This window comes from Orycteropus afer, unplaced genomic scaffold (assembly GCF_000298275.1).
Source record: "Orycteropus afer afer isolate SDZICR_OR568_19922 unplaced genomic scaffold, OryAfe1.0 scaffold00046, whole genome shotgun sequence".
Lineage (NCBI taxonomy): Eukaryota > Metazoa > Chordata > Mammalia > Tubulidentata > Orycteropodidae > Orycteropus > Orycteropus afer.
The window spans coordinates 2307939-2324753 of record NW_006921633.1 but is presented as its reverse complement, the minus strand read 5'-3'; the positions used below and the strand labels follow the sequence as shown (position 1 = coordinate 2324753).

Genomic DNA, 16815 nt, shown 5'->3' with positions numbered 1-16815 from the left:
ATTTACAGAGCAAATACACTTTCCATACAGCAGTTCACATACACTTTGTCTCATGACATTGACCACAATTTACCACAATGCAACATCTCACCTCCTACTTCCTCCCGATAGTTACCTCTTCCCTATGTCTATCCTTCCATGCACTCCTGCCCCTTGAGCTGTCTCCCTGTGCATTAGCAGCTCTTCTTTCTCCCAAGAACAGCATGTTTTGAAAATTTATTTGAAATACGTTATACACACAGTTTCCTACTGAACTTTATTTCTGTTATCGGTCACTAAGTTTAATGAGCAGCTTCTATATACAGTGATTCTCAAACTGAGGCAGGGGGATCCACAAGACCCTTTCAGAGGGTCGTATGGGATTCTTCCTTATCATGCCAGTGTGAGACTATTGTATATTTCTTCATATACCTCAGTCAGTCAGTCATAACAACATATTTGCAACAATTGAATGCAGAAGAAGATACAAGATCTAGTTTTCTTCTGTTAAGCCATACATTGAAGATATGTGCAAATATGTTTAAAAAAAAAAAACTCCTTACTGAATTTCTTAAACTTTGGATAATATAGTTGCTCTTCTAAAAATGTTAGTTTTATAAACATATAATGAGTTCATTTTTTCAGTGAATTAATAAATATTTTTATGTGTCTTGGTTTTGGTTACATGTATAAAGATGAGGGTCACATGGTGTGGTTTCATTGTCGTGTAGGCTGAGGATCGCATGGTGTACCAGTCACTTGGCCTAGTTATTTACATGAAATGAAGACTAAATATTTTTAATGTGACTTTATACATTAAATTTTCTTTGATAATAAAAGCCCTTTGGGGACCTCAGCAATTTTAAGAGTTTAAAGGTATCCTGAGAGCAAATAGTTGAGAATCTCCTGCTTAGTACTTAGCTATGAGACTATTTCCAATTACTATTCAACTTTGTTATTGTCACTTTACTTTTTATAGATGCTCTGGTGGCATAAGGCCTAAGGCATTTGCTAACCAGAAGGCTGGCTGTTCAAACCCACCAGCCACTCCTCGGAAGGAAGGTTGAGCAATCTACTTCTATAGTGATACCACGTTGGAAACCCAAGGAGGGATCAGTATGAATCAGATCCAACTCGATAACAGTGCAGTTTTTTTTTTTACTTTTTATATAGGATGTACTTCTCCAAGTCATTTCTTAACCTAGCAATTTTTTTTCTTATTCCATACTGACCAGTGTGAGGGAAGTTAGACATACACATTAGATTTAATTTGTAATATATTGGATCTGTTTTGTAAAATCATAGTTATTCAGTCCACTGTAACATCTTGCTGACAGAAAAGCAATTTTAGTCTCAGAAGATTGAACATAGAGCCACACAAAATACACTTGATGTAAAGGACAGATACTCAAAAATTTTTTGTTTGTTTGTTTTCCAAATGACTGCTTTTGACTTCAGAGGATTTTCCAAGGCCATGATGTTAAAGCATACGGGTTGTTTTTTTTTTTTTTTTTTGATGCACAGTTATCTATAAATATTTGTACTTCTTTGTCATTTTATGTATTTTATGATTGGATTTATCATGAAGGCTATAATTAATCAAGTGCAGAGTTTTAAAAAAGCTTACCTTAATCATTTCTAGCCTATGAGATGCATTTGATGAAATACCCAGACACTTTGAACTTCCTGTTTTTTAAATCATACAGAAAATCAGTTTTTTATTTAGGGCTTACCATTTGGTTATTTCTTTGTGCCAGCAGTGGTTCTGAATTATTTTCCATGGTGTGTGAGTAGGAAAGTAATTAAGATTATGGCCAGTAGTCTCTAAGGGTCATTTTCTAAAACCCAATTCTGAGGTTTCCAGGTAGAATTTTTTTGAATAGGTGTTAGGTGTTACCAGATAACTTTTGGATTCTCTAATATTCATATAGGTGCCTTCTTAAATGAATATTAACCTATGATTGCATGAGTTATATAAGGCAGGTGAAAACAAGTAAGAATTTAATCAAACTAAACCAAAGTTAGTTAGTGCAAAGTACACATAAATCCCTGCCTAACTTCGGTGTTAAAGAGCAAAGCTGTCGCTTTGAAAACTAAGGTGTGCATGACCCCCCAAAAAAAACAAGCCAAACCCACTGCCTTCGAGTCAGTTCTGACTCATAGTGACCCCTCATTGGGTTTCCGAGGTGATAAATCTTTAGAGAAGTAGATTGCCTCATCTTCCTTCTATGGAGTGGCTGGTGGGCTTGAACCACCAACCGTCCAGTTAGCAATCATAAGCCTTAGGCACCACATCACCAGAACTCCCGTGGGATACCCAAGCCATGGTGTTTTCATTTGCCTCACATGCATGTGAAAGCAGGACAGTCAATGAAGAAGACAATAGAAGAATTGATGCATTTGAATTATGCTGGTGAAGAATATTGAAAATACCCTGGACTGCCAGAAGAAGGAACAAATGCAGCAATATTAGTAGTTTTGTTCTTTTTTGACATACCTTGCAGATCTCAAGCTTTCAACATTGAAAGAGAGAAATTTTTAAACCTCTTATCCTTACAACAGACTAAATATACAAAATCTTCAGATGCCTTAAAAATAAAACATCTGTTTGCAGTGATAGGATTCTTTGTTTTGTTTTTAGGGTTTTTTTTTTTTTTTTTTTTAGAATCAAACGTAGGATTTAACGTACTAAGTTTTATCTTGATTAAATTTGTTCCAATCCCCTCTGTGAGTGTGTTTGTGTGTGTGTTGCTTTGGTTTGGCTCATAACTTTGAACTACTTAGAAACCTTACCTGTAGTTAATTTGTCAGGAGGGAAAACTTCCTTATGTGGAAGACCTGAATGTTGAATTCATCTCTGTTAACTAGCTAGCTAAGTAACCTCACATAAGTCTGCTCTTTGGGCCACAATCTGAAATTTAAAATTAAACAGGCAATCTAAACTTCTGTGTTTACATGACTAGTAATAATGAATATGGTTTCAGTGTTTTGGGGGTTTTTTGGGGGGGGGGTACTTTATTGCAAAGGAAATAATGTGATTCAGATTTTTTAGAAGCAATCCCTCTATTCCCCACAAGATTTTGTTACTTGTTATCCAGAAAAGTAGCAACACAGAATTTTATTTACATCATGTTTTTTATTAAAACAAAATGGAAAAGAAAAACTAGAATGACTGAAAAGGATCCATTTAAATACCTGAGAATGAGGAATTTAGAAGGTAACATTCTAGCCATATTTATGATAGGGAAGGTTTAAGCTGTCAGTCAGTTGTTTTCATAATATGTTAATTGGAGCATAATTGCTTTTTTGCCTAAGAGGTGCTATAAAGAAAAATGTTAGAAATCAGGGAGGGGAAGAAAAAACTTACAAATCAGAAAGCATTCCCCTGCTATACTAATTGAGTTTATCTCAAGTAATAGTTTTTGTAGTTCTAGCTGTCTACTAATATTGAAAATTTTAAGAAGCATTTAAAGGGGAAATTATATTATCAAGGAGTTGGAATTTTTTTCCATGGAAATACCCTGAAAAAGTTAAAAATCTTTTAAAAGGAAAAAGACTTGATCTTGGAATAAAAATTTATGAAGGTTGATTGCCCCATCTTCCTTCCATGGAGCAGCAGTAGGTTTGAACCTCCAGCCTTCTGGTTAGCACCACCAGAGCTTCTTGTAACTGAAGTAAATGGGTTCATGTTCACTAAAATCTAAAATACTAGACGAAATGAATTGAGAAACAGCTAATTTCAGAGGTAAGGAAAAGATTACTTATGCATTTGAACTCCCTGAGAGGAGGGATGATTAAGTCTCCCATGCACAAAGTCCGAAAGGAGTTACTGAAATAAATACCATTCTGAGTCAGACTGATGTTAAGAGTTTGTCTCTCAGTGTTTTTTCTTTGAGTAGCATCGGTTGCTATTTAGTGTGAAAGCATGTTATATTCTCCTTGATGATATCTAGTTTTTTTAATTCGTTTTTTCATGTATACTTTATTTCAAAAAGAATTTAAGGGATTGATAACACTTCATAGATGATCCACATTAAGAAAAAGTGCAGATATTTGGGGCATATCCTTCACATACTATGGTTTCATGGTTTAATTTTACTATAAAATATAAACATTTATAGAGCATGCTACTTTAATTAATTAAAATTAATGGAAGTTATATTTCATAAAAGTGAATTTTGAAGATAATGAAGCTTAAAAGCACGGATCACCAAGATAACTACAGTTAATATTTTAATGTATATCCCTTCTATTCTTTGTGCACAACTTATATTAATAGTAAAAAAATCCATAAATAAAATCATACAGTGCATACTTTACTGTATATTTCTTTTAAACAATATTTAAAATAAATAATATTTATTAAGCGTTCAGCTACTACTAACTGAAAGGTTGGCAGTTCAAACCTACCAGCAACTCCATAAGAGAAAGATGTGCAGTCAGCTTCCATAAAGATTACACCCTTAGAAACTCTATGGGACAGTTCTGTTCTGTCCTGTAGTGTCCCTTGACAGCAACAGGTTTTAGAGATTTTTTTTTGGGGGGGGGGTTCGTTATCAGTATGAAGAGAATTACAGTGTTTTGTCTTTTATTTACATGCTTAAATATTAGAAATATTTAAGACTGTAGTATTGAAGGAAGAAACCCAAGCTGCACTGAAGGACTTGGTGAAAACAAGGCTCCAAGGATTGACCCAATGAGATGTTTTAATGGATACAGCACTGGAGGTGCTTTCTTGTTTATGCCAAGAAATTTGGAAGACAGCTACCTGCCCAATTGACTGGAAGAGATTGACATGTGTGCCCATTCCAAAGAATGATGATCCAACAGAAAGTGGAAATTATCAAAAAGTATCATTAATATCACAGGCAAGTAATATTTTACTGAAGATAATTAAAAAATGTTTGCAGCAATATATTGACAGGGAACTTCCAGAACTGCAAGCTGGATTCAGAAGAGGACACGGGATGAGGATATCATTGCTGATGTCAGGTGGATCTTAGTTCTGAAAGCAAAGAATACCAGAAAGATTTCTGCCTGTTTTATTAACTATTAATAGGCATTGTACTATGTAGATCATAACAGATTATGGATAACATTGTGAAGAATGGGAATTCCAGGATATTTCATTGTTCTCATGAAGAACTTGTACATAGACCACGAGGCTTGTCATTGAGACATAATAAGGGGATACTGGTGTGGTTTAAAATCAGAAAGCGTATACGTCTGTGTTGTATCCTTTCACCATACTTACTCAATCTGTATGCTGAGAAAATAATCCGAGAAGCTGGACTATATGAAAAAGAATGTGGCATCAAGATTGGAGGAAGACTCATTAACAACCAGTAGTGTGCAGATGACCCAACCTTGGTTGCTGAAAGTGAAGATGACTTGAAGCTCTTACTGATGAAGGTCAAACGCTATAGTCTTTGCTATGGATTATACCTTAACATAAAGAAAACAAATATCCTCACAACTGGACCAACAAACAGAAAAGATTGAAGTGGTCAGGAATTTCATTTTACTTGCCGGAGTCAACACCTATGAAAGCAGCAGTCAGAAAATCAGACATCATATTGCACTGGGCAAATATGCTACAAAAGGCCTCTTTACAGTGTTAAGAGGTAAAGATGTCACTTTGAAGAATAAAGTGCACCTGACACAAGCATGGTATTTTCAGTGGCCTCATGTGCATGTGAAAGCTGGACAATGGACATGAACAAAGAAGACTTGATGCCCAGAAAGAGTTTGAATTTTGTTGTTGGCGAAGAATAATGAAAATACCGTGGACTACCAGAAGAATGAACAAATCTGCCCTGGAACAGTGCAGCTGGAATGTTCCTTGGGAGTGAAAAAGACCAGACTTCATTTTACCTACTGTGGTTATGTTGTCAGAAGGGACCATTTCTGGAGAAGGATAACATACTTGGTAAAGTAGAGTGTCAGTGAAGAAGAAGAAGACCCTCAATGAGACGAATTGACATGGGTATAATAATGTGCTCAAACACAGCAAAAATTGTGAGGATGGCGCCAAACCCAGCAGTCTTTTATTCTGTTGTACATAGGGCCCCTATGAGTCAGAGCCAACTCAGCAGCACCTAATAACAACTGTTCCAAATGGCCCTAGATTATTGTATTTCATGAGTTCTTGTGCTTTGTAATTATCTCTTGCCAGAGTTCAACCTCCTTTATTGTGCCACTCCTTGTAATACTTCCTGTTTTTCTAATTGGCTATGAATTGGCAGTGAGATCTTCAAATTTGTTTGCATTGTGTTTAAGTTTTAATAAATAGCTCTCAAGGTTAATGAGTTTTTGTGCATGATGTCTAGCATATGTTTTGTCCTTTTCAAAATGTGTATAGTTGAGGTTTATGGTAAGTGAAGTAAAATGTATTTATAAAAAAAAGTTAAATGAAGTGTTCAAGATTTGAAAAATTATAATGTGAATATGCCCTGGAATTTTAGGTTTCATAATTAAAATGGTATTGGGTTTTCAGCTACATTTATTGTAATTTGTGTAAGTCACGTAAATGAATGTAATGTTAGGTTTTTGTTAATATTTCATAGTAAGTGTTCTTCTCATACAGGAAGATGAGAAGTTTTTGTCTGAAGTTTTTGCACAATTAACGGATGAGGCTACAGATGATGATAAACGACGTGAATTGGTAAGTTATATATTCTTGGAATGTAAGGCCTTAAAAAGCACTTGTTCTTTTGGCATGCACAGCTTTTATTTTTAAAAATATTTTATTGCATTTAAGGTGACAGCAAATTAAGTTCTTAACAATTTCTACACAAATTATTCACTGATACTAGTTACATTTTTCATAATGTGTCATGATTCTCATTCATTTTGTTGGGGTTATACCGTTTAATGTACTCTACTTTTCCTACTCTCTGCCCTTCTCATCATTTCTTTAGAGTAATTTTTGACTACTTGGTCTTATATAGATGATGTTTCAAAGAGCTCATTATTCAATAGTGATATTCTTTATGAGCCAATCTGCTATTTAGCTAAAAGGTGACCTCAAGGGATAATTTTAGTTTAAAGAGTGTCTCAGGGCAATAGTATCAAGGAATCCTCTAGTCTGACTGGTCTAGTAAGTCTAGACGTTTTAAGAATTTGAGTTCTGTTCCATACTTTTCTCTTGTTCTATTGGAAGCCATCTATTGTGGCCCTGCTCACAATGGTAGGTAGTGCTAGCTGGGCACCATTGAATTCTTCTGTTTTCGGAGTAGAGGAGGCCTTGGTTTGTGTAGACTGTTAGTTCTGTAGACTACTTTCTTCTTTAAGTCTTTGGTTTTCTTCTTTCTCTTTTGTTCTGAATGAGTAGGGACCAATAGACGTATCTTAGATGGCTGATCACAAGCTTTTTTAAGACCCCAGACACTACTTATCACATTGGAATGTAACACTTTATGAACTATATTATACTATTTAACTGAGTTGTCTCACAAGACTGTCATCTAAATCTTCAAACCGAGAAAACCAGCCTCACAAAGTGTTTGGTTATGTATAAGACGTATCTGTAACTCTGTGCCCTACCTGATTTATTATGTATACGAATATACATATGTATACACACAAACCTGTATACATATGCCTATAGATACATCTGTCTGTGCACACATATGTACCCACGTATTCATACTCATACATGCCTTTATACATATTTATGTAACCACACACAATTTTTTTTGGTTGTTATTTTTGCACAGTTACATTTGTCATATCCCTTACCAAAAATGTCTCTTGGGCACTTCTTGGTGCTATCATTTACCTTGGTCAGGCTATGTGCACTGACCCATGTTCACGGCTGTGTTTCCTATCACCAAAAGTAAGTGTCTGCTATCTGGAGAATGCTTCCTTCACACCTACCCCATTCCTGGTAACCACAGATGAGCACTGGTCTTTATATATGCATCTATTCTTATAAAAGTGTGATCAGTTTTGTAAGTGATTGTCCTTTTGTGATTGACATATTTCACTCAGCATTACATCCTCCAGATTCATCCATATTATATGATGTTTCAAGGACTCAACATTATTCTTTATGGTTGCATAGTATTACATTGTTTGTATATACCACATTTTGTTTATTCATTCATCTGTTGATGGGCACTTAGGTTGTCTCCATCTTTTTTGCGGTTGTGAATAATGCGACAGTGAACATAGATGTGCATATGTCTGTCTGTGACTTTCTTATTAGATTCTAGGGTATAAACATAAGGAGTCTTGGTGGCACATTGGTTAATCACTGGTTTGAATCCTTTAGCCACTATGCAAAAGAAAGATGTGACAGTCTGGTCCTGTAAAGCTCTACAGCCTTGTAAACCCTATAGAGCAGTTCTACTCTATCCTATAGAGTCACTATGAATCAGAATCAACTTGATGGCAATTGGTTTGGTTTTTGATTTAGGGTATATACCTAAAAGTGTAATTGCTGGATCATAAAGTATTTCTGTTTCTAGCTTTTGAAGGGTGCACCATGCCATTTTCCATAGTCGTCGTACCATTTTACAGTCCCACGAGCAATGGATAAGGGTTTCACTATCCCTTCATCCTCACCAGCATCTGTTATTTCTATTTTTGGTCAGTGTCTTTTTTGCAGGGATGAAGTGTTAACTCATTGTAGTTTTGATTTGCATCTGTCTAATGGCTAATGATTATGAGCATCTTTTCATGTATTTGTTGGCTGCTTGAATGTCTTGTTTGGTGAAGTGTCTGTTCTTGTCCTCTGCCCATTTTTTAATTAGATTGTTTGTCTCTTTTTGTTGTTGAGCTGGGCATGCACAGCTTTTAAAATTCAATTTGTTAACTTCTCTTAAGAGAGTTTTTTAATACTTAATATGAGATTTAAAAAAATGTATTTAAATTAAACTTTAAACTTATTATTCTCATAGTTTCCAAATTTGTTGTTTGCTACATTTTAGAAAACACAAAAGATAATTTTGATGTGTTTTTTTTCCCTAGTGAGTGAATTTATATGCATTACCTTTTCTATAGTCAGATGAGTTGTTTATCTTAGGACAGAATGACAAATGTATGTATTTTTATGGCTGTAGGTACTCACATTATAGAGATACATTCTTTTTAAACAAGAGGTAAGGAGAAAGCGCCCTAATAAATCAATGATAAATCGATCCTTTGGAAATGAGTTTTTTGTTAATGTTTTTGAATGTGTTTATGAGTGTTTTTTGGAAACATGAACACTTTAGGAAAAGTGATTGCTATTTTCCAGCTGCTTGCCAGTTTTTTCAAACACTGAAATCACATATTTGGGATTTTAGTAAGTAATGAAAGGTTGATGACTTAAAGTCGTCCATCATGTTTGATGTCCTTGTTTATTAATTGCCTAGTCAGTTTTCTCATTTGTAAAATTACTGTTTTATACTAGAGGATCTCTAACATCCTTTCTGTTTTAGACTAGAGGATCTTTAATGTCCTTGCCAGTTCATAAAATTGAGTTATTATGTGAGGGCTTTCTGGGAACCCAGCCACAATTTATTGTATCATGGTTTTTGTGAAAATATGTGCTTTTTATTCCAAACATGGGACTTCTTCTGCTTAATCATAAATCGACAGTAGCATATATAAAGCTACCTCTGAGGCACCACGTAATAATATATACAGTGTAAGGAGCTCTGGTAGTGTAGTGCGTAAGGCATTTGACTGCTAACCAGAAGGCTGGCAGTTCAAGGCCACCAGCCACTCCTCGGAAGGAAGATGAGGCAATCTACTTCCGTAGTGATACTGCCTCGGAAACCCAAGGAGGGGTCACTATGAGTCAGGTCTGACTTGACAGCACATAACAACAACAACAACAATTTCATTAGGGAGTTAATTGATCAATGATTGAGGAACAATCAAAGTTTACTTTTAATGGGGCACTAGCTTTTAATATGCTCTTTAATGTAGGTTTTGGGGTGGTATGATATCTGAAAAAATGGAGTCTATCAGAATTCCATACTGTGGTGTAGATCACATTACAGGGTGTGCTCCTAGGTTATTTTTATGTTTGTCATCTTCTCACTATAATTTCTAACATTACAGGTTAATTTTTTCAAGGAGTTTTGTGCATTTTCTCAGACATTACAACCTCAAAACAGGGATGCATTTTTCAAAACTTTGGCAAAATTGGGAATACTTCCTGCTCTTGAAATTGTAATGGTAATTATATAGTTTCTTCTTATATTTTTGAAATTGTGAACTTTTAAGAGTTTCATATGATGGGTGGGAAAATACTTTAGTAAGACATTAAATTTTAAAAGCTATTATTTATCTGATAGTGAATTACTGCAAGAATGTTTTAGTTTTCAGATTTTTATTATATATAATATTGGTGATGCAAGTGGTTAAGTGCTCAACTGCTAATCAAAAGGTTAGTGGTTCTAGCCCACCAGCTACTCCGTGGGAGAAAGGTGTGGCTATCTGCTTCTATAAAGATTTACAATCTTGGAAACCCTATGGGGCAGTTCTCCTGTGTCCTATGGGGTTGCTATGAGTTGGAATCAACTCAATCAAGGGCAGTGGGTTTTGCATATAATATGGCTTCAAGTGAATAAAATTCTACATGATTTTGCAAAACTATTATTCTATAACAATACTAACTGTGTTTTCCCAGAAACTGATAAAATGTCCTTACTGCTTAGACCAGTGAGAGAGCATACTGGACCAGGGAGACTAATGCTGCAATGCAGGGTTAGGGTTAGGGCAGTGGTTCTCACATTTTTTTAATATTAATTTTATTCATATGAAAAAAGAAAAATTTTAATATTTATTTTAAAATGATAAGAATCAAGGTGTTCTATGTTAACATAAATAACTTCCATGAAAAAATAATTTTTCTAAAAAGTATTTAATGACTAATTTACATTTTTCAAATCCCTTTCATAGACATTACCTAGATTCTCAGCAGCTTTGGCATTTAACCTATTGTAATATCACATGTCATGTAGCCTCTGAAAAACCCCACTGTACTTTGGAAATAATGAGAGTAGAAAAGGTAAATAAGATCTTAGTATTTTTATAAAAATGATTTTAATCCCATATACTTCCTGAAAGGTTGTTAGACCATACTTTGAGAACTACTGGTTTAGGGGATGTTTTCAGAATCACCTGGAGATTTAGTATTTTAGGAATAATATGTTAGAGGAGTAAAAAGAATTCTGGATCACTGTCTTATAAAACTAAGGATCTGTGGTGGTGTAGTGGTTAAGGCCTTTGGCTGCTAACTGAAAGGTCGGTGGTTCAAACCTATCAGCTGCTCCACAGAAGAAAGCTGAGGTGGTCTCCTGTAAAGATTTACAGCCTTGGAAACCTAATTGTGGGTCTCTGTGAGTCACTATCAACTCGATGGCAGTGAGTTTGGTTGGGGTTTGGTATTTTATAAAACTAAGTTGTAGGAGGGGATAAAAATGCCCAGAGTATTTTCAGAAAGGTTTATTAGGAGAATCACAGGAGATAGAATCAGTTACCCAGGAGTAACTGGCATAGCCAGGAAAATACACATTCTGGATGGTATTAATTATGACCAAAACCAAAACCAAAACCAAACACACTGCCGTGGAGTTGGATCCAACTTATAGCGACCCCCACTTGGGTTTCCGAGGCGGTATCACTATGGAAGTAGAGTGCTCAACCTTCCTTCTGAAAAGTGGCTGTTGAGTTTGAACCTCCACCCTTCTGGTTAGCAGTCAAATGCTTTAGGTGCTAGGTTGTTCAAATTTTTGCTTATGTTTGAAATGAACTCCCATCCCCTCCCCCCCCAAAAAAAAGAAATTACAATTTCTTTAAAGCATTTCTTTATAATCTATAATGATTCTTATATTTAAATTCTCTTAATGTTTATCTTTGCTTTGATAAAAACTGGCGGAAACTAATGATTGATTGAACTGCCAAAAGTTTTAATAGTTGAAAAAGAGAAAAAAAAAGAGTAGAGAGGTGTTATATTTTGATTCTAGTAAAATGTCTAAATCTGAAAAGGTATTGTGTGTGAGTTTGGGAAAAGAAGGGGAATGCAAGAATAAATTTTCTTTAAACAGTCTCTAAGGTACCTAATTTTTCTTTGTTGACCCTCCTCAGGGCATGGATGATTTGCAAGTCAGATCAGCTGCTACAGATATATTTTCTTATCTAGTAGAGTTTAGCCCATCCATGGTCCGAGAATTTGTAATGCAAGAAGCCCAGCAGAGTGATGATGTAAGTAATAATATTGCATTTCTTTATGAATTATCTGTGGCATAGTGTTTGCAAACTATTAAGAGAAAGACATTAACAATATTCTTACTCATTTTTGAAGCAAATTAATAGATTTCTGATCAGTTGTAATTTTTGGAAAGTTCAAAATATATAGCAATTTATTAGTTTATTGTAAATAAAAAAAGATATTCAAACTAGTGTTGAGGTAAATAGATTATACTAGAATCAGACTCTTAGATATTATGTTGGTCTTAAAACAAGTTTCAAGTACAAATCGAGTGTAATTTCAAGCCCTTAGGAGATTTTCAGGTCAAGTACTAAATACTATATAATTAAGAATTTGCTTTTACTTGTTCAAATTTTTTTGAAGAAATGAAAATCTAATATTGGAGGCCAGTGTTTTGTTTTCCCACTAAGGAAATATTTAAATCTTACCCTTAAACTATTTTAAGAACAAAGTGAGCACATAGCTGTAGTTTAACATTTTTTCTTATATTAAAAATATTTTAGTATTAAGTAGAAGGTATTGAAAATGTAATTATGTCTCCTCTTAGGGAATTGTAATTATGTCCCTTCCCGGTTTTAATTTGATCCATGTATGAGTTCCTGTTGAATTAAGCTACAGTTGTTTAGGCTTAATCTCTTAATGTCCACTTAGATTTTTTTACTTTGTAAGTAGTTCTACTGTTTTTTAAAGCAATTTTATTTTAGAATCAATTGGGTATAATGCTATAGGTTAGAAATTGGAGAAGGCATATTTTGCAGTAAGTATATTTTAAATTTATATTTTTTAACCCAAATGATGCTAACATGACTTGAAAGAAATACTTTATTAATCATTTTATAATCTCACTAGTGATAGTTTTGTCTTAGTGCCATCTTTTACAAAAGAGAACTTTGAAATTTATTCTTCCATTGTTCAGTCCTCAGAAATTTGTGTTCAAAGGGTTTATCATAAAATCTCTTAGATCACTATAATAGTAAGGTATTTACTTACAGAATTCTCAACTATTATAGCTTTGATTTCTGTTTACATTAGAAGTTGTTTTTGTTTAATTGATGCATAAGCAGTTGTTGATGTTTAACTATGCAGTCTTTCTCAATTTTGCTTTTTTTTTTATAATCAATCTTTAAGCGCTTTGATTTTGTTCAATTTTCTTTGATAAAAAATTTTACAGTTTTGTTGCCTCAAGGTGTTTGGGATAACCCATGTTATTATTGTGGCTAGGTGCCATTGAATCGGTTTCTGACTCACAGCAACAACAGAATAAAAGACTGCCTGGTCATGCACTATCCTCACAGTTGTTTATTAATATGTTTGAGCCACTGATGCAGCCTCTGTATCAATCCATCATGTTTAGGGACTTCCTGTTTTTGGCTGACCCTCTAATTTACCAAGCATGATATACTTTCTCCAGGAACTGGTTCCTCCCGACAACATGTCCAAAGTACATGAGACAAAGTCTCAACATCCTCCCTTTAAAGGAGCATTCTGGCTGTACTTCTCCCAGGACAGATTTGTTTATTCTTCTGACAGTCCATGGCATTGTCAGTATTCTTCACTCACATCATTGCATCAGCCCTTCGATCTTCCTTTTTCATTGTTTAGCTTTCACATGCTGTATGAGGCACTTGAAAATACCTTGGCTTGGATCAGGCACAACTTAGTCCTCAAAGTAGTATCTTTGCTTTTGAACACTTTTTTAAAGAGGTTTTTTGCAGCAGATTTGCCCAGTGTGATACATCATTTGATTTCTTGACTGCTGCTTACATGGGTATTGATTGTGGATCCAAGTAAAATGAAATCCTTAACGACGTCAGTCTTTTCTCTGTTTATCATGATGTTGCTTATTGATTCAGTTGTGAGGATTTTTGTTTTCTTTCTGTTGAAGTATAATCCATGCTGAAGGCTATAGTCTTTTGATCTTCAGATTGTCTTTGCTTTCAGCAAGCAAGATTGAGTCACTGCATAGTGAAGGTTGTTAATGCGTCTTCCTCCAGTCCTAATACTGTGTTGTTCTTCATAAAGTCCAGCTCCTCAGATTATTTATTTGCTCAGGATGTAGATTGAATAGGTGTGGTAAAAGGCTCCAACCCTGACACACTTGAGTTAACCCTTAAGAGAGGGTAAATTACAGATTCTTTTTTTTAATAATTAAGGATTCTTACATGTTGAATTCTGCTATGTTGGGTTGGTGGTGATCTTTAAGAAGAAAAAAGGAAAATACTGGTATATCTAGTAGGCAGTTGATATTATGGTGTTCTTCCAAAATAAACAAGTTCTCTGGTATCATAATTGTTAAAGCATTTGACTACTAACCAAAACACTGCTTCATAAAGATGTATAGTCTTGGAACCACTATGGGGTGGTTCTGCTCTGCCTTGTAGGGTTGCTATGAATTGGAATCGACTCATTGGCAGTGGGTCTGTTTTTTGGTTTTTAATATAAATGCATAGCATTTAAAGCTTTCCTTCTAGTAACAAGGAGCAGAGTTGATTTTAGGAACATTGATTACAATATTCAAATGTTTGTGAATCACAAGGAAATATTAACACTTTTTATTATGTCATTGGTTCTAAGTTGGAAGGGTAAATTCAGCAGTAATTGCTTCCCTTTTTTTAATGTCATAGTCTGTATATATTTTTATGTTAGTGGTCTTTGAAACATTCATAAAACTTGTTTTAGAAACTGATTGAATAAGTAGTACAGTTATTACAAAAGTGCTTATTTTGGCAGATATTTTTCAGTTAAGAATAAGAGCATAAGTTTGTTTTTACTTATTTATTTTGTGATTTGGGTGAAAGTTTACAGAGCAAATTCATTTTCCATACAGCAGTTCATACACAATTTGTTTCATGACATTAACTGCAGTTCCCCACACTGTAACAGCTCTCTTCCTACATCCTCTTTGTAGTTACCTCTTCCCTATATCTTTCTTCCTATGCATTCTTGCCCCCTGGGCTATCTCCCTGTGCAAATATGTCCCTTCTGTCCTCCCATGATTGATTGTTTTAAGGAGTGTATCTACCTGGTGTAAATGTTCACCCTATATGCCTTATGAATAGCAGAGAAACACTGTCTAACATATTACTGAGCAACTTTATGAATGGCCTGGAAACGCTGTCCGATACAGTGCAGGAAGACAAGCCCTTTAGGTCAGAAAGCTCTCAAAATACAACTGGGAAAGTTCTGCATCATCAGAATAGAAGCAACCTTACTGATATGGATAAAGTAAAGCTTTTGAGACCTCCATTTGCTAATGTGGCATGACTCAAATTGAGAAGAAACAGCTGCAAACATCCATTAATAATCAGAACATGGAATGTATGAAGTATGAATCTTAGAAAATTGGAAGTTGTCAGAAATTAAATGGAATGAATAAAGATTGATATCCTAGGCATTAGTGAGCTGAAATGTACCACTTTTGGCCATTTTTAATCAATCAACTATATGATCTATTATGCTGGGAATGACAATTTGAAGAGGAGTGGCGTGGCATTCATTATCACAAAGGATGTTTCAAGATCTGTCCTGAAGTACAATGCTGTCAGTGATAGGATAATATCCATACGCATATAAGGAAGACCAGTTAATACGACTATTATTCAAATTTATGCATCAGTCACCAAAGCCAATGATAAGGAAATTGAAGATTTTTATCAACTTCTTCAGTCTGAAATTGACCAGACTTGCCATCGAGATATCTTAATTATCATTGGTAACTGGAATGTAAAAGTTGGAAACAAAAAAGAATCAATGATGGTTGGAAAATTTGGCCTTGGTGACAGAAATAATGCTGGAGATCGCATAATAGAATTTTGCAAGACCAACAATTTACTCATCGCTAATACCGTTTTTCAACAACGCAAATGGCAGCTATACACATGGACTTCATCAGATGGAGTACACAGGAATCAGATTGATTACATCTGTGGAAAGAGGCAATGGAGAAGCTCAATATCTTTGGCCATACCAGGGCCAGGAACTGATTGTGGAACAGACCATCAACTGCTCATACGCAAGTTCAAGTTGAAGTTGAAGACAATTAAAACAAGCCCACAGAACCAAAAATATGACCTTGATAACATCCCTCCTTCTTGTTGTTGTTGTTAAGTGCCGTTGAGTCGGACCTGACTTATAGCGACCCCTCCTTGGGTTTCCGAGGCAGTATCACTATGGAAGTAGATTGCCCCACATTCCTTCTTAGGAGTGGCTGGTGGGTTTGAACCGCCAGCCTTCTGGCTAGCAGTCAAGTGCCTTAGGCACTATGCTCCTGAATTTAGAGACCATCTAAAAAATAGATTTTGATGCACTGAACACAGTGAACGAAAACCAGAGAAATTACGGGATGACATCAAGAACATCATCCATGAAGACAGCGAGAGGTCATTAAAAAGATGAAAAAGGAAGAAAAGACCTAAGTGGATGTCAGAAGAGACTCTGAAACTTGCCTGTGAGTGGAGAGTAGCTAAAGCAAATGGAAGAAATGACAGAGTAAAAGACCTGAACAGAAGATTTCAAAGAGCAGGTTCAACTACTGGGTCCCTCTGGGTAGCTGGCTGTGACCAAGCAGTGACCACAACCTTGCCCCTTGTCAGCTCTACTATACACCTGGGAATTCTGATCATTCACAT

The 16815-nt window shown here is 35.2% G+C and overlaps 1 protein-coding gene across 1 annotated transcript in view; it reads left to right on the top strand.

Moving 5' to 3' along the window:
• PPP4R3B (protein phosphatase 4 regulatory subunit 3B) overlaps positions 1–16815 on the top strand; it is a 131111-nt gene that overhangs the window by 37768 nt on the left and 76528 nt on the right. The window contains exons 5-7 of the mRNA XM_007938011.2: positions 6566–6643; positions 10033–10149; positions 12064–12180. Coding sequence (XP_007936202.1) covers positions 6566–6643; positions 10033–10149; positions 12064–12180 — 312 coding nt within the window. The remainder of the gene's footprint in view (positions 1–6565; positions 6644–10032; positions 10150–12063; positions 12181–16815) is intronic.